Source organism: Coccinella septempunctata, chromosome 3 (assembly GCF_907165205.1).
Source record: "Coccinella septempunctata chromosome 3, icCocSept1.1, whole genome shotgun sequence".
NCBI classification, from domain to species: Eukaryota; Metazoa; Arthropoda; class Insecta; order Coleoptera; family Coccinellidae; genus Coccinella; species Coccinella septempunctata.
The window spans coordinates 27,681,433-27,707,062 of record NC_058191.1 but is presented as its reverse complement, the minus strand read 5'-3'; the positions used below and the strand labels follow the sequence as shown (position 1 = coordinate 27,707,062).

The following is a 25,630-nucleotide window of genomic DNA, read 5'->3' as shown; positions in this document are numbered from 1 at the left end:
GTGATCAATGTCCTTCGTATACGACCGTGGACTGCAAGCTCCAAAAGAGGTAAATTTTCCATTGAAGATGATGACCGATCGGGAAGGCCAGTTTCTGTGTCAATCCACGAAAATATCGATGGAGTTCATGACATAATTTTATCAGACCGTCGAATTGGGCTAAAACGGATATCTGAAGCACTGAATATTTCATACGAACGCGTTCATCATATAGTTCACGTCAATTTGGACATGAGAAAAATTGCCGCAAAATGGATCCCCAAATGTTTGAATGTTGACCAAAAGCGTGCAAGGGTAGAAGAATCGCGTTCGATCTGTGCTCGATTTGAAAACTATGTGGACTAGAAACAACGTTGGAATGGCGACACTCTGGTTCTCCAAGACCTAAGAAGTTGCGTGTCCAAAAATCTGCTGGAAAAGTTCTTGCTTCAGTTTTTTGGGATTGCCATGGAGTAATCATGATTGATTTTTTGGATAAGGGTAGAACAACAATCGGAGATTTACTATTGGACATAACGGACCACTCTACAGGAAAAAATCAGAGATAAAACGCGGAGAGCTATCCAAAGATGTTTTGATTTTGCAGGACAACGCCCCTGCACACAAATCTCAGGTTGCCATGCAAAAAATTCGTGATTTTGGGTTTGAATTACTAGAACACTCCCCTTATTCACCAGATTTGACTCCATCCGACTATCATCTCTTTCCTCAAAAAAAAAAAAAGTTTAAAAAAGGCAGGAAATTTTCTTCCAACGAGGAGGTAATAAAAGCTGTGGAGGTCTGGTTTGCAGAGCAAGAAGAAACATTTTTTTTAAGGTCTAGGGACGTTGCAGGTTCGCTGTAATAAATGTATCCAATTGAGAGGAGAATATGCTGAGTAATAAAATATTTTGACATTGAAATTTTGTTTGGTTCTATAGTAGGTAGTAGGCTAAGAATTTTTCAATATATCCTCGTACACGTGATTCTTTCAACGAGATGATTTTTATATGATCCAAGACCTCTCTAAGTCGATGGTTGTGACCAGGAAGTTCGATAGACGAGTGAATGATGGCTCAGGAATCACAAGTAATTAATGAATATTCGATGGACAATCAGTGAATTATGGCGCGTTAGTCACAAGTGATTTTTTGATATAAATGCTCAAGAAAACGTATAAATCAACAACATAACTTTTCCATAACATAATTTGTTAAATACATAATGATCTAGAGGTTTTTTTCGAATGTATCATCTCATCGAATTTAATTCGCCGATTTCCATTTATGATAAAATTCAATTATGCCTGCTGTATCGATATAGCGTTGTCGTGGATGCAAGCCTGCTGCGAAAATGAATGAACGGATAGAAACGACCGCCGGATCCACCGAAAGCTTGATGAAAGCCGAAAAATTCCGAAAACAGGATCGAAAAACATCCCGTGGGAACATTGACGTCGACTGCGCTGCGCCCGAAAAGCCGTTCGGAATTAACTCTCAATTAAAAATCGAGAGATCAAAGCGCCTTTGGCCGCTCCCCTTGCCGTTTCAATATCCAACAATCGGTTTGGACGAATTGAATATATAACGGATAACTTTGTTATTCGGGATTCAAAGCCGTGTAATCGCCGGATTAAAATTCGCGCGTCCGGTGCCGGATTTCTAATAACTTCATTAACGTAACCCGCACCCGATCCTGAAGCGGCAACGTGCTCGTCCGTTATTATTTCGATGAAAATCCGGACGTTGTTTCGCAATTGAATATGACCGATTCGTTTTTAAGTTAATGAGGCTCGGGAATGGTTTAAATAGACCACCGGACATCTGGATAATCAGAGAGGCATGGTCGAGAAGGCAAAGAACTCGTTCAGCGAAGTTCGATGCTCGAATTCGTCTAGGTCGTAGACATAGAGAAATGGACTGGGCATTCCCTTTCCATCTGAGCATTGAAATACGGTCAAAAAAGTGACAAGGAGATACTGAACATCAGGTCAGCTAGTTGTCTTTTTCTAGAATTTTGATTGGTCCACACTCACGTCTATGTCAACAGAAATCAGACAGATATTGGCCTGACGATCATTTCTCTCTCTCTATGAAATACTAAAATAGCCAATTTCATGTTGGTATTGCTCAGTCCATGTCGCTATGTCTATGATTTACGTAAACTGCAAATTGAGGTGAAGTTTAATTTAGGTTAGGTCCGCCTATGAATATTGAAAATTTAGGTTTAAATAGACCACAGACAACTGGATTATCAGAGAAGCATGGTCGAGAAGGCAAAGAACTCGTTTAGCGTTTAGCTCGAATTCGTCTAGGTCATAGACATAGAGAAATGAGCTGAGCATTCCCTTTCCATCTGTGCATGAAATACAGTCAATAAAAGTGACAAGGAGAAACTCAACATTAGGTCAGCTATTTGTCTTTTTCCAGAATTTTGATTGGTCCACACTTACGTCTATGTCAACAGAAAAGAGACAGATATTGGACTGACGATCATTTCTCTCTCTTTATAGAATAGCCAATTTCATGCTGGTATTGCTCAGTCCATGTCGCTATGTCTATGGTTTACGTGAACTGCAAATTGAGGTGAAGTTTAATTTAGGTTAGGTCCGCCTATGAATATTGAAAATTTAGGTTTGAATAGTTAATTTGTCTTCATTTTTGTTTAATCACTGCTACTGAGACCATTCAGATGAGTATCAAAAGTGTCTTGGAAAGTTTCAATACAAAATCGGATTGAAAATGTACCGGGTTTTTCACTGTGAATTCACTGTCACAATAAAATACATAAAAATATTTCAAACAAAAATTGTACGAAATCGCATGAACCTCTTCAAAATCATTACGCCAAGTATGCACGCTGAACAATATATTCAATGCGACTTCATTTTTTCAGATGGGACCCCTAGCATAATGTAGGTGTATGCATATACAGGGTGTTTATTTAAGTCGGCACCATTGCCAATTCCGCTATTATTGGTGCTACGAATTCGGTTAAATAATCAAAGTAGTAGCATTTTTAATAATCTACTCGATGCCGAAAACAAACTAAAATTGACCCTATATTTTGTCATGCATATTTCTCATGCATTCTCAACAACAAAGCTTATATCACCTTTCTTCCTAAAGTTGAGAATGAGCGACTTATGTGGAAATATTTATTTCATTCAGTAGTACAAAAAATTTCTCTGTTTTGGCGAATAAAACCTCATGATTGTCCAAACACCCAAAACAATATGGTCATTCGTATAAATACCAAAATTAGGTGTTTGGACAAACATGAGGTTTTATTCGCCAAAACAACGAATCGAAATGTATGATAAAATGTAGGATGTTGAAAAAATATCATTTTATGAAATATTTGGAAAACGCGACTGTCGATTTTGTTTTTGTTTTCGGCATCGCATATTTTCGTAAATATCACATCGGCGATGTTATTCCTAAAGCCCGTTTGTAACAGCCGAGATTTCTCTGGAGAATTCCCTACCAAATTTTGGTAAGAAAACGGCAGAGATTATTTCGTATGCAACTTAACAGTGGATTCTACCAAAAGTGTATATGTAACGGTAAAGAATTCACGGCGCATGAATTCTCGAGTAAATTCTCTAGAGAATTCTCGGCTGTTGCAAATGGGCTTTAAGCCCGTTGTAACAGCCGATATTTCTCTGGAGAATTTTCTACCAAATTTTGATAATAAAACGGCCGAGATTATTTTGTATGCAACTGAACAGTGAATTCTACCGAAAGTGCTTATGTAACGGTAAAGAAATCGCGGCGAGTGAATTTTCCAGTAAATTCTCTAGAGAATTCTCGGCTGTTGCAAACTGGCTTTAGATCATAAAATCGACACGACGAAAACGTGATTCATCACGAGCTAACCAAACCTAACCTTACTCAACCTGACCGAACTAACCTCACCTAACCTAGCAAATCTTATCAACTGTCTGTCATGTCCAAGTGAATTTTTTCAATTAATAAATGTTTCATTGCACTTCTGGGTGCTTCTATTTTAAGTTTGGATGGGAACAAGTTTCATAATCTGAATACCTATCTATGTTACCTATTTACGAATTAGCTCATCATATTGGTTTTCCCCGAGGTTTTCCCTATACATCAGTCCAGTGCTATCCAATTCTCGTAATTCTTCCAGAGTAAATCCATCAGTTTTATAATCCCATTCCATCAAAAAACCCCAACGATTATAATCAACTCCGAACGGGGATCTCGAAAAAGCGATTGGAGTCAATTTGCGTGTTGTTTTTCATCCAACCTTGTCGGGAGGACTGTCAAGGTATTTCAACGGAGCGTGTCTAGGTTAATAGATATCTGCAGGCGAATTGTTTACCCAAACTAAATCAATATCTAATATACGGTGTAAGTCGCAACGGGCGAATGCGATGAGACGCCCTTCCGCTAGGGGGCGCCACCCCCGGGCCTCTCGATATATCGAAAACTAATCAAATACTGATTGAGATTTATAGATGTAATGCGTCACGCTTTATACTCATCATAGTAGTCGGGTTTTGTATGAACCTGGCTTGATAACGTGACTTATTGATTTCGGACGATTTTGCAACAGGAAATTCCTGGTCAAGGATCAACAGGAAATTAAGCACATTAATTGAGTATCTATTAAAAGTGCTTTTTCTTTTTGCGAATCTTGAATTGACTGGGGAACATCAACATAAACCCTATCACCATTGTTTGGCGATCAGTATGGCACGTAGCGCTTTGTTGTTTGGTATATCAGCGAATTCTGGTCATGAAAATTTATTAATCATGTTTTGATAGTATAAGCTTTTTACGGAACAGCTAAACTTTTTCTTCTGTTGGGGTTTTTCAATTATCATACTAGGGTTTCCCGAACCACAAATCCTGCTTGATAGCGTAGTCTCCAAGGTGAAAATGTGCCTTGCCTTGTCGCTCATAATAATTGGACGGTGTGGAATGGGCAAACCTTCGTTATTTCCATACTCTAATGTACAGGGTGGGCAAAATTCGTTGCCTTCTGAGGGTATTTCGAGAACTATGAGAAGTAGCAGAAAACAGATGACACATTTCCTAGCTCTTTCTCAGAGAAACAAGGAATGGCGAAAACCGTAGCCTCCTACGGTTCTTCGTTTCTGAGTTATTAGCAAAAAATGAGATTTTGACGATTTCGAAAAGTTCCCATAGCATTTTTGTCTTTCAAGTTACATATCTGAAACTTGAACCTTCTTAGGCACTTTTATACTTAGAATCTACTGACGAAAGATTTTTTTCCAATATCCAGTGTCACTGGATTGTAAGAAAAAAAGTGTCTGAAGAAGGTTCAAGTTTCTGACTTTTACCTTCAAAGAAAAAAAAAAGTTATGAGAACTTTTCAAAACCGTCAAAATCTTATTTTTTGTTAATAACTTTAAAACGAAGAATGATAGGAGGCTACGAATTTTACTATTCCTTGTTTCTCTGAAAAAGAGCTAGGAAATGTGCCATCCGTTTTCTTCTAGCTCTTATAGTTCTCGAGATCCCCTCAATAGACAACGGATTTTGCCCACCCTGTACAAAAGCAATCAGGAGAATTTCGTTCCAAATTCTTTTTGGACCGAGGAAATATCAATTTCATATTGAAAATTTCAAAATAACTGCATTATATAAATGTAAAAGCTAATTGAATAAATAAAAAAATAAAAATTTCGAGTTCCTTTCAATATGCTGAATTGGTTTCAGCCGAGGTTTCAGCAGTACACCCATATACTATCATGGAGAAAAAAAGAGGAAGTAAAGAACTCACTATCGTAATAATAAAATATTCAACGTTTTCTAAAGAAAATAGCATATGAATGAAATAAATTAAAATTGAGTTCTACAAAACATTGAACTTAAAATATGAAATGAAAGGAAAATACACAAACTGAATACACGTTAGAATATGCCACATGGGCATTGACAGTATTTGAAAATTATTTGATGTGAACAAACCATTTCCTTGAAACACCGTTCAGACCAGTTATTCTCTCAATTCTGAAATTTCCACGTTCTGAAAATCAAAAGTATGGCCCTATGCAACAGCGTGACTAGAAAGTGCCAAGAATCTTTATTATTTCTGCAATCCCTATCGTGTTGGACAGTTCTGTTATTCAAATATTCACTGATGTTCTTGCACGACGAGCAGCAGTTCTATTCTTCACATCAAACGTGTACCACCAGGCCAGGGGCTTGACACTTCCTTACCCCCACCCCAAATACGGTTTTTAGTTCTGCAATCAATCGCTATGTGGCATTGCATACGAAAATATATGTCATGTTCTCCACAGATTACTGTATTCTGACATATCGGATTTGTCATTGCCAACAGTGTCAATGTCAATATGTTTTAATGCAAATTCTTGTTTACAAACGAGAGTAAATTAAAAATAAAAAATACCCATTTATTGAACTCGACAGTTTTATCAGGAAATCAATTTTCTTGTAAGAAATATTTGATTCAAAGAACCACGTAATTATAACATTAATCGTTTATACTTAAACCAATCCAACCAAACCCTTTAAAAATTGTGTTAATGGAAATGAAAGTCAAACTGTGTAGTCAGTTATTAAGCCACTCCGTGGGGTCAATGATGAAGCTCATTTCTCAATGGGGTAAGTATTTTTTTCAAACATAATAATACAAAAATTTACTATTTTCCTTTTTAGAAATCAAGCATCCGCTTCAGCTTCACAGAGAGGCTATCGACACTGCTGACTTTATACTATTCTTGGATGAGTTATTTGATTCGTTGAATGTATCCAGAGCTTGGACATCCACTGCGAAACTCTTAAAGAAGACGGTTAGTATTCAAACAGAACACAATGTTTGTTGGGAGCAGGCGATACAAATTTTCAACAGTATTTCATTTTATTGCCCTCGAAAGAAAAGATCCATTGTGGTACCCACTTTGAAGAATATAGTGACAACATTGAACGCATTCCTTTACCTTACTCAAAAACTGTTCAATGATTATCACTTTAAATATATACTCACTGGGGCTTTCAATCAAGATTGTTTAGAAAACTTTTTTGGGTACATTAGAGCACATGGAGTAAGGAATACTAACCCAAATCTTAAACACTTTATTTCATCATTCAAAACTTTAGTTATTAATAATTTCATATCAGCGCATTCCTGGTGATCTAACCGTGAGGAAGATAAAACAGGGAGTCGTTGTTTTTTGTTTTTTTTTTCCTGCAGGAAAATATAAAATCCACATAGGTCTTTGGGCAACTAATTTTTTCTTTTCCAAATTATTCATGCATTCTAAGCTTTGGCATGCTGTTTTTGATTTCTATTACCGACTCCCAACAAACATTGTGTCCTTTTTGGATAATGTTGAAGATTTCTGAACATATAATAATTTCAACCTCATTTCCTATGAACAATATTATTACTGTTTATTATAATTATTGTCTTACGAAGATATGTGATCCTATTGATATTTTACCTCTGCTCATATATCCACTGCCATAATTATAGCTTATGTATTTCCATATTTTTTTCCTGTGCTGGAAATATCAATATATGTATACTTTTCATGAGATGTTTTATTTCCCCTTCAAATTCGCCCTAATAATCCATATTATTCTATCGACGTCTAAAATACCAGTGAATGGCATAATTTAAATTTCGCGCCATGCGATTGCAGTTTCCTGTTATACCGACATTTCTCCCGGTTAGTTGGGTGGCAGCCGCATGGGGGCGCTGGGGGCGGGATAAACTGTATTTTTCATCGTAGAACGTGAGTGTCAGATCTATTCTACTCTGTAATCTGTGCACCAGGCACTGTGACTTGTCTGTCACTGCGACTTGTCTGTCGCTGCGGCTTGTCTGTTACTTCGACTTGTCTGTCACTGCGACTTGGCTTGCACTGTGACTTGTCTGTCGCTGTGACTTATTTGTCACTGTGATTTTTCTGTCACTGTGACTAATCACTTTTGACTGAGTCGCAGTGGCTTGACTCATCTGCTCTCTGTGACTTGACTCATCTAGTCACTAAGTCTAAACTTACCAAGTCACTGTGACCAATATAGTCTCTGTATATGCGTTAAATAATGATACGTTATTAGATCATTTTGATGAATTTGAAGTGAATCGCCTCTGGCCTTAATAAGATTTGGCAATTATTGACGTCGTAATTTTGTATTAAACCAATTACTTTTCACAAAATATTGTTATAAGTGGAATAATTCATCAGAAAGATGAAATATGTCTCTCTCAGTAGGTATAAGTAGAAAAGTCATCTTTCCTTGTCTGAGGACACGAAAACGGATGCACTCTCTGTATTATAGTTGAGGAATCATCTTCCATATTACTTCTGGTCGAATCTCGTGAACCTGCTTATCCGATGATAAAGAAGGACGAACAACACACAGATCGGATGGACGAGCCTTGGCTTCCGACCACTGTTTTATCGCAAAGACATGTTATGTAGAACGGTAACGATCAGTTTCTGTGTGCCTCGCATTCCATAAACCTCGCAGTAAGCACTTTATCGACTTCGGGAAGTTGCTTCGCCTCCTTCTCTCGGTCCGACCTGCTATTCTGTGCGAATACACCGATGAAATTATTCATGAAGGTTTCAATCAAATTTCTGACTAGAAGGCGTCGCTCAATTTGAACAGAGGAAACAGAGATGGCGATGATGCGATCCAGACGTGGAGTGGTTTCGACGAGATACCGCTAGTTGTGGGGCGAAGTGGCACGGAAATGGTAATTATCATTGCGCTTTATTTGTAAGAAAGTGAGATCAATTACTTTTATTGCATTTATGATTTTGAGGTGCTCAAATCACCTCTGGTTTTTATGGTCTAAATAAGATTTGACAATTATTGACGTAGACATTCTGGATTGAACCAATACTTTTTCACAAAATATTTGTATCAAGTTAAATTGATACGGTATCGAGAAAGTGGAAGTTGGAATTTGCAGAGTTCAATTTTTTATATTAATCTTGTTGATTCGGAAAAAATATAAAGCAACTTGGAACTAAGTAATTCCTCTCCCAAAATAATAGAAAACGGCGGTTTTGAGCCCTCCTGATTTCCTTGGGAATAATCATAGATTCAAGGTAACACAAACTGAAAACAGAACTAACCCCAGGTTTCATGAAGCTTGATCGTAGAATCAACGCTTGATTGACGAATAGATGTAAATTTTTTTTCAATCGATAATTAAGTAATGATATCATTTTCGCATAAAATTATGATGTTCATAAGTGCATTCGATTATTTTCAATTGCTACTTCTTAAATATATCTAGAAATAAAAAGGTTTCAGTGATTTCGTTTCAGACATCGAGTGACAGCAGGTTTCATAAAACGTTGATTGTCCGATCAACGATTTGACACTCACTCGATTTCTAAAACGAAATCACTGAAACTTTTTCATTTCTGAATATATTGAAGAAGTAGCAATTGAAATTATTTGAATAGACGTATGAACATCATTATTTGATGATAGAATGATATTCTGAATGATCATGACTGAATTATCGATTGAAAATAAATTGACGTCTAATTCCTCAATCAAGCGTTGATTCCCCGATCAAGATTCATGAAACCCGTGGTGACTGTCAAATCGTTGATCGCACAATCAAAGTTTTATGAAACTCGCTGTAAAAATGTTGACGAATACAACCCTCATCGATCCCCGTGAAACCAATCGTCTAACTGAAACTCAAGTTCATATCCGCTGTTTCGCCTGATTGAATATTGACGCTTTGAAAGGGGCAGAAAAGTGACTACGCGAAGGTATTCTCGATACCGTAAATAAAATATGTAGATGTTTCGGAAACAAATGTACACGGAGTCGGGCAATATCCTGCTTTATGAGCTTTGACGGGGCCGATAAAGGTTTGTGTACCACAGACCGTTCTATATAGGGTCTAGATTGCTGTGCTTCTTCTTCATTTAGAAACTGTTATCGATATGTTTTAATGGTCAGGAATCATCTACCTCTATTAATATATGTATTTATAGCAGGTCAACTTTTCGTGCCGATTTGCCTTACGAAACTATGATAAAATAATTTCATGAATACGGAGGCCAAAGCACTTCGCTTTTGATGAGTTGAATCGGTTCTATCCACACCTGTCTGTGATCGGTGCAACTGTGCCTTCCCCTCCTATCTATGCATGAAATACGGTTAAAAAAGAGACACAGAAACTGAACATCATGGATACTTGTTGTCTTTTTCTAGAATTTTGAATTGTCCGCTCTCACCTCTATGTGAACACAAAAGAGACAGGTAAAGTCCCGACGGTCCTTTCTCTCTTTCTTTAAAATAGCCAATTTCATGCTGGCATTGCTCATGTCTCTATGTCTATGGTGCAACCTCACTCTTGGCCAGTTTCGCCCATAGACATAGATAATGGACTAAGCATTCCCTATTAAGCACTACAGAAAAATATGGAAGAGACTACCGAACATGCGGCCAATTGTTGTTTTTTTCTAGAATTTTAGTTGGTCCACACTCACGTCTCCGTCCATAGAAAAATGACAAGTGTTGACCGCATCATAGCTTCCTCTCTTTCTACACATCACTCATCAGACACCACAGACACTTTCATGCTCATTCCATTATCTATGTCAATGGTTTCGCCAAACTGACTACTGACGCAGATTTCTATACATTTGGTCATTTGCGATTGGTAAACGTCAAAGATCTCGAATTTCTGAAGCCTGTTTTCTTATTCCTGATGTGTTTCCAGGGTCGAGAGTAATTGCTGGACACGCTCCATTCAGTTGTCTGGCATCAACATGCAGCGGTTCGCTCACAGATAGCTATTTTCCGATTCTCTAAATCTGCTGATTTTCCCTCCTCGACTCACGAAATTAGAGTATACCGATTAAATAATCCCCAGTAGAAATACTGGATTATATTATATAATGATTAGAATGATTAATAAAATTGAATTAAATAAAACAAGGACACTTAACCCTCAAAACTTTATAACGACCAACCGGTTTCATGTAGTATAAACAAAAAGTAGCTTATTATGAATAAATTAGTACTACCTCTATTTTCTCGTCATCATGCACGCTATTTATTATTACATATTTTTCGGTACAGTTGATGACTACACATGAAATACGTAATAGATAATCGGAAATTCAGAACTCTGTATAAATAATAATATCATAGGACATAAGTGATGACGCAAAATAAATCTTGGTAATACGCTATTCGTAATTGAAAGCAGGTCTGGATTTAGGTCTGCGGCACAAACTTCTTCTTTCGAAACTAAAGGTGATTTTTGATGAGGATTTGATAGATCAATTTGGAGATGTTGACTTTGACGAGCAATGTTATTCAATACTGAAGCTTTAATAAAATAAAAACTCCTTATCCCTAGTTTCACAAAGCTTGATCGGGGAATCAGCGCTTGATTGACGAATAAACGTCAATTTGGTTTCAATCGAGAATTCAGTCATGAGCATTCAGAATATCATTTTGGCATCAAATTATGATCTATATACGTATATTCAATGATTCTCAATTGATACTCCTTCAAAATATTGAGAAATGTAAAGGTCTCAGTGATGTCGTTTTGGAAATCGAGTGACTGTCATGTCGTTGATCGGGCAAAGAAAGTTTTGTGTAGCCCGCGGTTAAAGTATATTCATTACTGAGATTGAGGAATTGAGAAGATGAATTTGTTGCTACCTAGTAAAAAGAGATTTATGTGGACGTACACACAACTTCAAAGAAGTTCAATCGATTTATCTAGAGTTTGAGCAGTTGACGACAAAATATACCCTTAATGGGTACTACTTGAAAGACATTTTTCTGAGAAGAAATCATCATAACTTCGTCATTTCGAATCGAAAGTTCATACCTACAAAATAACGAAAATAGTCAGAATCAAATGAAATAATGGAGTCAGGCTCATAAGTGAAAGTTAAAAGTTTGGCAAACCTTCCATTAGGACCAACCGAGGTAGCGTTTGTTTTAGATAGCGAAGAACAGATACCTTAAGTATCTGGCATTCTTATTGTTCCAAAGCATGTTAACCCAATGAGTAACTGAAGTTACGCCTGAGTCACGCTGTATAGAGCAAGTCCATTCCTGGCCCAGGAGAGCATTCTAATAAATGCGTTAATAAGTTCGACTCAACGTATCGCTTTATTTTTAGCCATGTGTTATATCTTCGGGAGACACTTCATTTTCTGAAAATCCTTCCCTACAATCGCATTGTTTTGCTTTGTTCCATTTATACGGTGACATTCGTACAGTGAGGAAACCAGTTATAAGTGTGTATGTTAATTTAGTTGAGCCATTAGAACTTTTTGAGTTGCTCTGCCTTTCATTAATTCACTAGTTTACGGATTGTTGTGCGGTGAACGTGCAATAGGTTGGATACTTTCTTAATTTTTATGGTTCGTGTTACTCTACAGGATAATTTTACTGATGCTAGATCCGTCTGCTAGGTGAGTGTTATATTTTTCTTCCGATGAACTCTTGTGGAGTTCATTCTTTGTTTTATATTTCGAATGTCAGAAGTTTTTTCGGATTCATTTCATTCCAGAAGAATGGTTAACTCTCTGAGGAATAGAAAAAACGATTAATGAAATTCTTTATTTTTTCCTAATTCTGGTTTTGGAATAACGGATCTCCTCATCCCTCAATCAATTATATTGACCTATTTCTCCAATGGTCCAAAGTTCTTTCGAATTCATGTCCATTTTACGAATATAAAACAAAAAATATACACAGGGCGGCATGAACACGACTTTCTAGTCTCCATTTTCACGTACACTTATCCTACAACAAAAGTGACTCATTTAAATTTTTCAGTTATGAATGTACAGTGTGAGTCTCTAACTTTAAATAAATTCGGATAAAGTCAAAGATAGTTTTTTTTTTGTAAATATGCTCGGAAAGGTCAATAAGAATTTCAAATTGTGTTTTTTCATGTAAGAAAGTGATTTACAGCGTGTCGAGAATTTCAGATATGACCTCATCGATTTTTTTTTGAATGACAATCTCATTGACCTACTGAACACAAATCTTGGCATATAAGACATTCTATCTGTTGTGAAACGGTTACAGCTTTTGGGTTTTTTTTTAGCTAGAATATAAGCTATTTGTAGTGAGTTACAGTTGAGCCTCTGTAACTACCTGCATCAAACCACTAGGGGTCGTACCGAGGGTCGTACCGTACCGGAAATTCACATAATACACGTTTTGCTCGCTTCCTGTCTCTTCGATAATAATTAAAATACGGTTATCTATGAATAATTAGACCGTCCAAGGTTGAACCGCAGCAGATAATTTTATCTTGTATCGTTTTTCAGATTCTTTCTACCTTTGTAGAAATTTGAATCGAAGAAACAAGGTTTTATTCGAACTGGTGAGCCATACAGGGTGACGGATATTGGCTGACCAACATTCGCAACATAAATTACTCCATTTTCGAGGTATCTTAACACAGGCTTGGACTACCGTTGAGCAATATTATTTATTCAGTTAGTAATTCGTGATCTTGATTATTTTTGGATATTTTTCTATTAAGCAATTAATTCATATCCATTCAGCAGTATGAAAGTAAGACGATATATTGAAAAATTCTTAGCCTACTATAGATCTAACAAAATTTCAAGGTCAAAATATGTATATAAAAATCTTCTCTTAATTGGATACATTTATTACAGCGAACCTGCAACGTCTCTAGACCTTTAAAAAAAATGTTTCTTCTTGTTCTGCAAACCAGACCTCCACATCTTTTATTACCTCCTCGTTGGAAGAAAATTTACGACCTTTTAAAAATTTTTTAAGTTGAGGAAAGAGAAGATAGTCGGATGGAGCCAAACCTGGTGAATAAGGGGGGTGTTCTAGTAATTCAAACCCTAAATCACGAATTTTTTGCTTGGCAAAATGAGATTTGTGTGCAAGGGCGTTGTCCTGCAAAAACAAAACACCTTTGGATAGCTTTCCGGGTCTTTTCTCTTTAATTTTATTCCTGTAGAGTGGTCAGTAGTGTTGAATAGTAATCTCCGGTTATTGTTCTACCCTTATCCAAAAAATCAATCATGATTACTCCATGGCAATCCCAAAAAACTTTTCCAGCATATTTTTGGAAACTTCTTAGGTCTTGGAGAACCAGAGTGTCGTCATTCCATCGATTGTTGCTTTGTTTCTGGATCGCAGAAATTTGAGTCTCATTCATAGTAACAATTCGGTTTAGAAGTCTACATCGTTTTGAAATCGAGCACAGATCGAACGCGATGCTTCTACACTTTCACGCTTTTGGTCAACATTCAAACATTTGGGGATTCATTTTGCAGCAATTTTTCTCATATACAGATTGACGTGAACTATACGATTTATTTATTTATTTATTTATTTATTTTATTTATTTATAAATAAATAAATAAATAAACCTCTTAACCCTTTTAAATACAGGTATTGCTTTACTGCCTTTACTCTTGTTTACTTTTTTGACCGCAAACTTCACACTGATACTTCTAATGAGTTATTGTTCGTTGCTATGGTAACGCAATATTTTTTTTATGCATGGAACTGGTCTAGGATAACTAGATATCAATACCTACATCCTCATAATGCTTATTATGCGGAAAATCTATTTATTATTTGTAACCCAAGTTCCGATGTGAAACTCAACAAATTTCAAACAACTCTAATCCCTGGTGTTTGCTACATCTTCAGTATGACAGTTTCCGTTTTCTCTCATATGACCAGTATGAAAGCCGAGATGAAAGCTATCGATAACCCGAACATATTCTTTCCAAAAACTGCCGCAATTCAGGAAAATTTACGGAATTTATTTTGCTCCTAATTTGAGTTAAATAATGGTTTAAAATAAAAAAAAATTTCACCCATTGCTGCTATATTTGTCGTCTTATCGTGCTAGAAGCTGAAGTAGCAGATCCCAAAAGTTTAAATTGATATGATTGTTCGTATTCTAGCCATTCTGAATCTTCATATCGAAGAAAATCAACAAGGTTGCAGATTTGAGATAAATATTGATGGTAAAACGATCCAGTACTCGAAATGTTTACCTCTCACAATTTTACTCTTTTTTATCACCGCCAACGTCACGAAACTAAATAAATATTTGTTTGAATAATCGCTGACCTAAGTTTCTCAATACATCATAAGTTCATTCACTGCTCATTGCCTTTTGGGAAATCGTAGTTTTATAATATATTATTGTTGTTACATTTACATTTATGTTCCCAGAATTTGTATTATGTGTGAAGATCCCAACAAATGTTTAGAAAAACTGGTTACAATTCTCTTCATTTCAAAATAATCATGTTCCTTTCAGATGAAAAACAAAACAAATAAACTTTCCTCGTTTCTTTTTTCAACATGAATATGATTATTTGAGTGTTTTTCTAGTTTCTATTTATGAATTTCAGGGTTTTCTTAGAAACCTGAAAATTTGCTTACAAATTGAAAAAATTCGATCTACCTGATGTTTTGACGAAAATTATTATGCAGGTTGTCTCAGAATGAATGGATGAGTCGGGAACACCTTAAAGTTAACCTATTAGTTGCTCTGAATGAAATGAAAGAATTATTCTTCTGCACACATATAATTTTTTTTCGAAATAACTATTTCTGTTCCACTGTGGTTTCTGTACCACATGTTATTCAGTAGAATTTCTTCTTTCTGTATTCTAGTAGTTGTTAGGTCGTGTTTACATAAGTTATGAAAATATGCATTGTAACATTTTGAAAGAATGATTCCGGAATAAGATGCTAATTTGTGAAATTTGTGGTGTTTCCAATATTGGTTTGGATGCATTAAATTTGAGTTCTTTCCAGTTTTTTGTACACTCGTTGAATTCACACAAGGCTCTTTGTCGCCAAACTATTGTAAATAACACTCGGTATCAGTAAGAAGGCTGACTCATAGTGATTTGTCACGTTATCTATGAACCGATTTTCACGTTTCATTATCAAACCCTCCCAGTAGAAATTCATGATTGAAAATAATAAACCAACGTAGCGACAAGGAAAAGGCAGCTAACTGACATGTTTTGTTAACAAAAACCCATACCTATCTGATTGTGGAATTCCATAACCCCCAAGTCAACGGTCTTGATGGTCCAAGTTCAAGGGCAGTGAACTCTTAATTTATTCCTTCGAGCGATATACACCCCTCCAGAGTGATTTATGTCGTCTTTTTCGGAGCTCGCGTTCTTATGTTTTGAAAGCATGATATTCCACGTCAACCGCCTCATACGTTGTGTGACACCGCGACATTTGATGCGACACACTTTGTCAATTGTTGTTTGCTCAGCTTTCTTGGCTGCTCCACCGATTTATCTGGGAATATATCAGATTTATGCAGATGAATCTGTCTCGATTTTCTTACTGATTTGAACTATCGCTCTTAGCTCAATTGATTGAGATTTTAACTCTCCGTGAGCTTTCGTTTATTGTTGACTAGCTTAATAATACTAAATAATAATCAGATCAAAAAAATTAATGGGCATGTAACGACAACTCTCAAGATGAAGACTCAAACGTTCGTTTGGTAATTCCTGAAAAAACGTAAAACTCTGATGAAATTCCACTACTCTTTGTTTTGTAAGCTCGAACTTTTAGAGAATGAAATAATCTGATCAAAAAATGTAGTGGAAAACAGAGATCAAACATTGGTATGGTAATTTCTGAAATTCTGCCTCAAAAACAATTGAAGGGTGCAGGGGTAAAAGGAGCTCATCGCCAAAAGTGCGATATATTCAGGATGGATAGTATTTTTCACCTCTCGGCTTCCAAACTAGATACAACGGGCTGGTTAATGAGATATCTGCACTTTTAAGAAAAATTTCGAAAACTTGAAAAAAGCAACGTATCGTTCGCAAACTAGAATTTCAAACTCAAACACGCTCTGATGGAAAAACCAAAAAATCATCATGAGCTCCTTTTACCCCTGTACCCTTCAATTGTGGGAAACTAACATTAAATCGAGCATAAAAATCATATTATTCCATCATATCAACACATTGTTAGTTATTACTACTAAGAAACCTTCAATTCTTAACCCATAAATCATTTTGTTCATCATCAATGGATCAGTAAGACATCTACATAACGTTATCACAAATCATCTGCTAATTATTGTTTTATTGCTTGATTAGTTGATAGAAACTGTGTGCAACTTGTACATGGTTAAACTCATTTCGGAGAAAGCGGTCTTTCAAATAAATAAATAATCTGATGAATTTACTCATTCTTCTTTTGAAATTTACAGGTGTGTAAGTTATAGGTACTATCGCAATTAGTGAAAAATGTATATGTAATTGTCTTTCTCTGGTGCACAATCTTGGAAAAGAACGACATATTTGTTATGTAGTTTGAATATCTACAGGGTAAGTCTTTGAATTGTACAAATATTTTAACAGTAGATCCTTCAGGTCAAAGGAAACACTTTTTTCCTTACCACCTTTTCTATATCGGCTCGGTTTTAAAGATACAAGCTGTTGAAAAACCATGAAAAAATGCTATTTTTAGTTTCATCTCACAAACGGTTTGATCGAATAAAATGAATTTCGGAATATAGTTCTTCATTTATTTGATGAATCTTTTTTGAACAGAAGATATCACCCACGTCTTCCAGTTTTCTCATTTTGACCATTACGTACCATAAAAATACCAAAAATTCAAAGAACCCACCTCTTGATACTAAGTTGGATGCCATCTAATAAATATTTGAACGTTTCGTAAAATAAAAGTATTCTTCATATTTTCTCGTATAATGCGCCGTTTTCGAGTAATTTGATGTTCAAAAATTTAAAAGTATCTGTGGAATTTGAAAAATTGAGTACTTTGGCTGAATACATCTCCGTTTAAAAGATTCACAGATGTGTAATATCACATATTCTGAAGGTAATTTTGTTTTTCCAGGGGTGGCACAGCTCATTATGAAAACTTACAATAGCTTTATCTTTTTATCAAGGCCGTACCGGAAAAAAATTGTGAAGGAAAAACGTGATTCTTTTGACCTCACGAATCTACTATTAAAATATTTATACGAGTCAAAGACTCACCCTTTATAATGAATGGTCTATCTATTGTTTTGGTCAATCGTACAATGAGAAGCTCGTAGTTCAAACATTAAATGCATACCATCGGAATTCTTTCGTTTCCTCGTTATTTGTTTATTCGATTCATTCGAACCCTGTCGTGATCGATCTAGAGTAGTTAATAGGAAATGTAGTGAAATATTCGCTCAACTTTGTACGCCGCTGGCAAAACAACTCTGCAGTCTATTCTTCTTTTTATGTTCACGACTATCGTTTACTTTATGGCGTGAGTTAACTGTTTGCCAGTCGGTCCAATTAACCTGTCAGGACATTGTGAACTTGATGGATCTGGAATTGAAGTGAACCTTTCAGAAACAGAAAATATCCCATTCGATGCGATGGAAATGAAAACTTCCCTCTTTCAATTAGCGCCAATTCCAAATTAATCAGGGAAATTTATGGACCCAAATTTAGATGGAATACTGTCCATTCATTATTTCATGATTTTATATATCTTGAAGTGTAATACAAGTTATATTTTACTGAAAGTCGGAAATCTGAATAATCACTATAATATCCAAAAAGAGAATTGCAGTTCATCGAAGAATTAACGAGTGAGGTAAGAATTGGTCCAATTGAACGATTTGATATCCTCTCATTATTATATCATTACTTAGCAAACATATTGTATCATCACTTCCAATATTTACAAAAAGGGCAGATAAATGATGGATTATTATTAATCTGGCATCAATATTTTTTTATATATATTCTAAAAATTTCGGGGGTTGGGGTTGATGAACAATACGATGAAATGGATTATTTATATTTCATAAGATTGTCAGTAAAAGATATTTCCAAAATTACATTTTTTTAACATGAAAATACCTATGTTCCCTTTCAATAAGAAAGCTAGGAAATTTTCAAATTCTGTCGAAAGAAATACGTATCCGAGAACATCTTTGACTTCCATTGGTAAACCATACATACGCGGTTTTAAAGATACAGGCTGTCGAAAAACCATAAAGAATGTTATTTTTAGTTTTACATCACAAACACTTTTATCGAATGTAATTAATTTCGGAATACCTATAGTTTTTCATTTTTGATGAATCTATTTCGAACACAAGATATCACCCACATCTTCCAGTTTTCTCATTATGACTATTACGTACCATAAAAATACCAAAAATTCAAAGAACCCAACTCTTGAAACTAAGGTGGAAGCTATCTAATGAAGATTTGAATGTTTTGTGGAAGAAAAGTATTCTTCATATTTTCTCGTATAATGCAAAGAGCGTTTCCTGCAAACTGAGAGTTGGAGCACACGTATGAACGATCTGGGTGATCTCAGGTGGCGCTAAGGTTTGTTCAAACATCGTTGCGTCTGTTGACATCGAATAAAGGGTCTATCAATTCGTTTCAGTTTCATCGAGGTGTGATGCTCTGATGAAAATCATGGTCAGCATCTACTCTTCCTGGATGGAATGGAACTTTTGTTGATGAATTTTTTTTTACATATCATTGGAAGTTATTTATCTAAATTAATTTCCAGCATACCTATAATATAATTCCAAAAGAATGTATTCTTCAACTCTGAAGTTCTTCACGCTTCAGGTTGTTGAAGTTAAACTTCAACCCACCTGAAGATGTTATTATTATAGTGAAACACGTGTAGTGGTCAAATAACTTTTCGTAGTCGATTCAATTTTCAGTTCAATGCATTTGACAAATAATTCTACTCCTGCCGAAGTAGCTCACATGATAATAATTTAAAATTCGTCAAACTCGAGTCATTTTGCTATTCTTAACACTATTAGGCAAAATATCTTTAATTATCGTTTGTACTCAGCGGTTTGAAAAAATGATCAAAAATGAAACGTTGACATTGTTATCAAGCTTCAAATATAGTCAATATGTTCCCAAAACACTTCTTAAGACACTGATTATGCGTTTATATAATTTTCATGCCGCAACTTAGGAAGCGAAATCCTATATTTTTCCAGTAAACATTCCCAGAGTTGCAATGTATGTAGTACTTTCCCAGTTCTCTCCTTACCGAGGTCTCGAACAAAACAAGTTGTTTGTAATCACGTCTTATCTATTTTTAATTGCTATTTTACATGTACAGCTGATACTAAAATATCGAACAGTTATCGTCATTATCATGGTCCCAGTTTGAATCGTGACTGCTATCTTCGCTGGTCGGTTCATTGTTTCCATTATTTTCATGTAGTGCATGATCGAGTTCATCATTTTAGGATATTCACTTTTCACCTGTGAGTAATTGAACTAAATTCCCGGATTTTGGGCTTTTACGTGCGATTTCTGTAGGTCTGAAGGGCTAAGTTTTCACTTAACATCCAGTGGGATACATTCATCCCTCTTTCTTTTTTCTGTAAATGTTTCAAACTCTATCTTTAAAATCGACGGTCCTCGTGAAATGTTATTTTTTCAGATTTCACATTATTTCCAATCGATCGTATTAAAGTTCGCTACTTCCTTCTCATTAAAATGTACTCCAAACGATGAATTCAGACGTTATCTCTAAAGTAAAACAAACAGTTCTTATCAACGATAGGTATCTCGTTTTCCTACCAGAGAATAACGTTATAATCATTTCCGTTCGGTTCAATTTAAATGTAACCATGACCAGCTTGTCTTACATTTTTCATCCCTCTATTTTTTTATTCATCTTTATGATAACCAAAACATTGAATTTATTGACCATATCAAATTCCCTATTCAATGGCCGAATCTGAATATTTGGCGAGCTCGTCCAACGGGTTCATCGAGACATATGAAGACTAAAATGAAAGGTAATATTTCATGTCGAAACGTAGGCTTATTGCCCTAATTAATACGGAGGCTTCACACAAGCTCAACCAACAAAAATTATGAGTGTTACTCTTGAAGACTGAACGCATACCATTTGCTTGAAGAATATGCGCCTAATTTCTCAATAATTAAGAAGAACCCATTGAAAATGAGCAAATTCTTCATTATATTTGTCGATATCATTTACAATGCGCATTTTGCGACGGTGTCATGATTACAGCGATTAATACAGGCTTGCACCATTGATATCTATCTAATTGCCATACTAAAATGGTTTATTAACCCCTGTTGCGTTGTCTGATTTAAGTTTCGTTATCATATTCCTCCCGAAACAGTTATTCATTATCCACTAACGCATATGTATTGTTACAGATCTTGCGAGGTCCATCATGAAGTCTCTCCAGCCAATTCCAGACGACAACGATGACATTTTTGGCCCTCCAAGAACTTACCCCAACGGTTTCACCCCTCCGAAAAACCGTCCGTCGATGATATCTGCCAAGTACCGACAGAAAGAAGAACGTCGAAAAGTTTTGAAGATCAGCATGAACAAGCTCAAAAAAATTGAGGATCCAGAGGCCAGCTTGAGGAGATCGGTGCTCATCAACAACACCATGAAGAGACTGCAGCAAGAAGCTAAGGAAGAGAAGATCCAGAAGCAGCAGTTGAACTACCCGAGAATCTACGATAGTGATAATTTGGTAAACCTCAAGAACGAGTTTATTAAGAACGAAGTTAAGTCCAACGAACACAAAGTGTCGAGCAAAGTGATCGAGTTTCTCGAGAACGATTTCGATAAAAAACTGGCTGAAGAAATTGAAACTGTCAAAGCTAACAGTATGGAAGTCCTTCAAACCCTTGACGAAAGCATGAAGGATCTGGGCAATCCACTTTCGAGCTCCACCGATGATGTCACCAACAGAAAACGATCGTTTGATGAAATAGACGATTGTGATGTCCAAGACGTGCTGTCGCAGTTCTACATACCCCCCACCCCTAGGATGTTAACTTGCATAGACGATGATGATGAAATATGTGTGGTTAACGATGAACCTAGTGCAAAACGTCCTAAAATAGACAGTGACCAAAGCTCTTGTTACCCCAAAAATGCCTACAGTGAAGTAAACGTAGATTTCAAGCCGTGTCCAGACTTTGCATCGAGTAGTTTTAACAACAACAATGACTCTAGGTTAAGGTTCAACAATCAAAACGAAGACCATAGTTTTAGTTGTGGACAGGCCTCCATGTTCAACGAATTGCAGAACAATGTTTATCACAATCTGATCGCTTCTTTGGAGACATAGCATGAAGTTTTTTGGCAATAAGATATACCCAAGAACTCCAGTTTGTGATAATCTCTTTCTTTACATTGCAAAAGAAAGAACTACCGAATTTAGTTTATGACCACTATAGTCTTGTAAATTATTTTATGTTATTATATTCACTGAGCATTATGTACATTAATTTTTTTTATGAATTTATTATATGAGTAGGAATTTGAAGGTGCTTTCACCTTTATACGGATCTTTTGAACGTACAAACGCATCCCTTAATGCAATACGAGTCATCCAGCATTATCCGTAAATTTTGTTGATGTACTTATAAAATGATATTTCGCTTTTGTTTTATCTATTTGTTCGTTAGCAAATTGTTCAAATTTATTTAGTCATGTACAAAGATGTTTCTGATTACAGTTTTGTTTCTTTATTCCATGAGACTTGATAATGCAAATCAAAATCTAGGATTGTTCAAAAATATATAGGGAATATGTTGAAGTACCGAAAATGCTTGAGTGACAATTTTTCTAAAGTTTGATTTGTTTCGATTATGTTATTTCCATCCGTTTCTTCTTAATAAGTCAGTTCTCCTTGGTCGAATTTTCGATATTGTGAAATATTGAAGTTAGATCTCATGTTAGAATTTAATGACCAATATAAAGAAATATGTTGAATCGAGCTCGGCCAAGGGGAGACAAATTTAGCTGTGATATTAAATAAATGAACATATTTAAACATAGATCAATTCATTATATAGGAAAGCCTATTGTAGAGTGAGGAGCACTTATTAGTTGTACAAAATGATATTCATTCCAATAAATCTTCTCATTCTTTTATTGAAATATTTTGGAAGTAATAAGTGACTGTAACATCACTGTATATGACAAGGAGAAATTTTATACCAATATTCAATCATGAAAGTAAATAAACGTTGTTCAGTATAAACTCCAGTATTCAATTTCCAGTGTAAGTCTCATGTCTCATTGCAAATCATATTTCAAGAATCTTCAGAATTAAAAATCAAGGTCATTCGGAGTACTAATAAATATTTAATTAATATTATATGATGGGTAGAAGAGGAACAGGAACTAATACTGAGAAATCCTCAATATTATAATAAAATAAGCACTGTGCCAACACTTTTAATGAAAGAAAGATCTTACTCAGAGTATGTGAACACCTACCTATCTGTATTCTACCACATTTTCATGCTTGGTAATCCTAACAAATCATTATCTATATTCAGACTGTTGAGGCAAATTGTATTGATGTTATATCGGCATCTTGATATCAAGCTCCATAGTAATTAGTAATTTCAAAACATTGCTGACCAAACAATAAAGATCACACAATGCAAATGCATAGACACTCCAGTATTAATTTAGACAAAATATATCTAAATATCATTGAGAAGTGGGTAAGAAAATTACCTTTTCAGTTCATATCTACTCCGTCTCCTTGACATATCTTCGTGTACAGAATATTCATATCATGATATTCTTCAAATGTTGGCGAAGAAAACTTTTTCTATTTCCTCCAAATCTCATAAAATAGAGGAAAGTGCAAAAAAAATAGAACCTGAATCACCTGAATTTTCACTGAAATGAATACAACTACACAAAATGTCTTCAGGCGGGTTAACTTATACAGTATATGTTTATTGAATTATAGATTTTCATTGAGTATCTGGCCACATCAATTCAATAAATGAGCGTTCTCAAGAAAATGGTAAACTATAAAATTTCCATCATTCATTAGGGTAAGTACACTTTTTTCTTGAATACAAAAAAATTACAAGAAGCTCAACCATCATAACAGAGTGGAATCGATATATCTTGATAAAGGGTATAATCAATAAGCATTCGAGCCACTTATTTTCTCGCTTTTCACCTACTTTTGAGGCTTCCATAATAATCTAAAGAAATTACTAGAGGAATAAAATATCTGCTGAGTGGTGGTCAATCAATTGGCACACCTTTTAGATTTCAAACTTCATGACAAATTACACACAATTGTGAATATGATAGTTTTTTATATAGAAAAATTCGTTTGATAACCCGTGGTATTTGCATATTCCTACTAGTGCTCATGAGCATGCAGATTATATGAGTGATAGTTTTCCATGACAGTAGGTATTGCCTAAGCCCTGAAAAAAACAAACAACATATATAGTCATTGAGCATCTGCGACTTTTTTCTTTGGGGCTATTTCAAAGAATAAGGTCTTTAAATATCGTCCATACGCTCTGCCACAACTCAAGCATCGAACAACCGAAGAAATTCGGGTCATACCGCTCACTATAGATATACTGAATAGTCATATAATAGTAATAATACAATATCAATAATTTGTTACATTTCCGAATCTTCGATGCCAATTCTACAGATTTTCGTCAGCAAGGCCAAGCCACTTTACTTTAACAACTAGTCAAAAACAAGCAGAATATATAGGTGCCTGAAATTATACAATTCTCTACCAGACACTCCAGACAGCATCAAAAAGATAGAAAACCTAAAATGTTTTAAACGCAGTCTATATAGGTTTCTATTAAATTTGGAACCATATAGTTTGTTGGATTTTTTCAGATGAAGAATGACGGAATCATTGACATTATTTCACCTCATATTATGTTGTACATATTGATTTGACTTGAAATAAAGAAATATTATTATAATTATTACTTCAATTTGGAGCCTCGATTCGACGATCTGGGGGTTTTTCCTATCTGGAGAGTCCTAATTTATTCCCTTTCCAGAAATTTCAAATTAATAAGGACTTCCCGATTTCTCGATTATTACACAAATTTAAAAATTGGTACATTGGGTTTCGTCGGTTGTATTCCACTATGCAAACATCTACTAATGTCTCAGAGAGAGTAAACATTTCTGGTGAGTTTATAATTTTTGTCTCCACCAATAGTTCATGATTTCGATTAATAAATAAAAAGTTATGCTAACAAATTCAACCCTTCAAGGGGAAGCTGGAAATGAAGGAGCAAGAAAAAGCCGATTCAGACAGAGTAAAGCAGGGATGTTGAAACCGTTGACGGCTTAGCGGTATGAATTTATTGGTAACCTGTAGCCGGGAGTGCGAGTGAATGAACTGTCACTCTCTCCAGTTTCCCGACCTGCTTCCATTGTGTTCCACAATATCGTTCCATCATTCTTTCATTCTCTAGGCTCGTCGTTTTTCTCTGACGTTCGTCCTTTACGATCTACTTACCTCAAGGCAAATACCCATTCCCTTCGTTCTACTATCAGGATCAGGCGTTTGAATAAACATATTACCCCGGTAACGTTGAGATGATTTTTTTATGGAAAGAATTCGGAGATTCATGTTGCCGCAAAATGAGAAGGGCTGAAAATGAAAAGATGAAATTCGGAAGAATAGATTTTTCATTCAGGTAGGAGTTGCAACAAGGGAATAGTATTTTCTGTAGAAGATCAAACTTAGTATATAGTTCACTCAATATGCAATTCATGCAACAGGGTTGTTTGTCGTTTCAGTACAGATAAGAGAATCG

General features: G+C 35.5%; 1 protein-coding gene across 1 annotated transcript in view; it reads left to right on the top strand.

Moving 5' to 3' along the window:
* LOC123309365 overlaps window positions 1–23,052 on the top strand; it is a 67,533-nt gene extending 44,481 nt beyond the window's left edge. The window contains exon 3 of the mRNA XM_044892446.1: window positions 21,203–23,052. Coding sequence (XP_044748381.1) covers window positions 21,220–22,134 — 915 coding nt within the window. The 5' untranslated portion in view covers window positions 21,203–21,219 and the 3' untranslated portion in view covers window positions 22,135–23,052. The remainder of the gene's footprint in view (window positions 1–21,202) is intronic.
* Window positions 23,053–25,630: the final 2,578 nt, after the last annotated feature.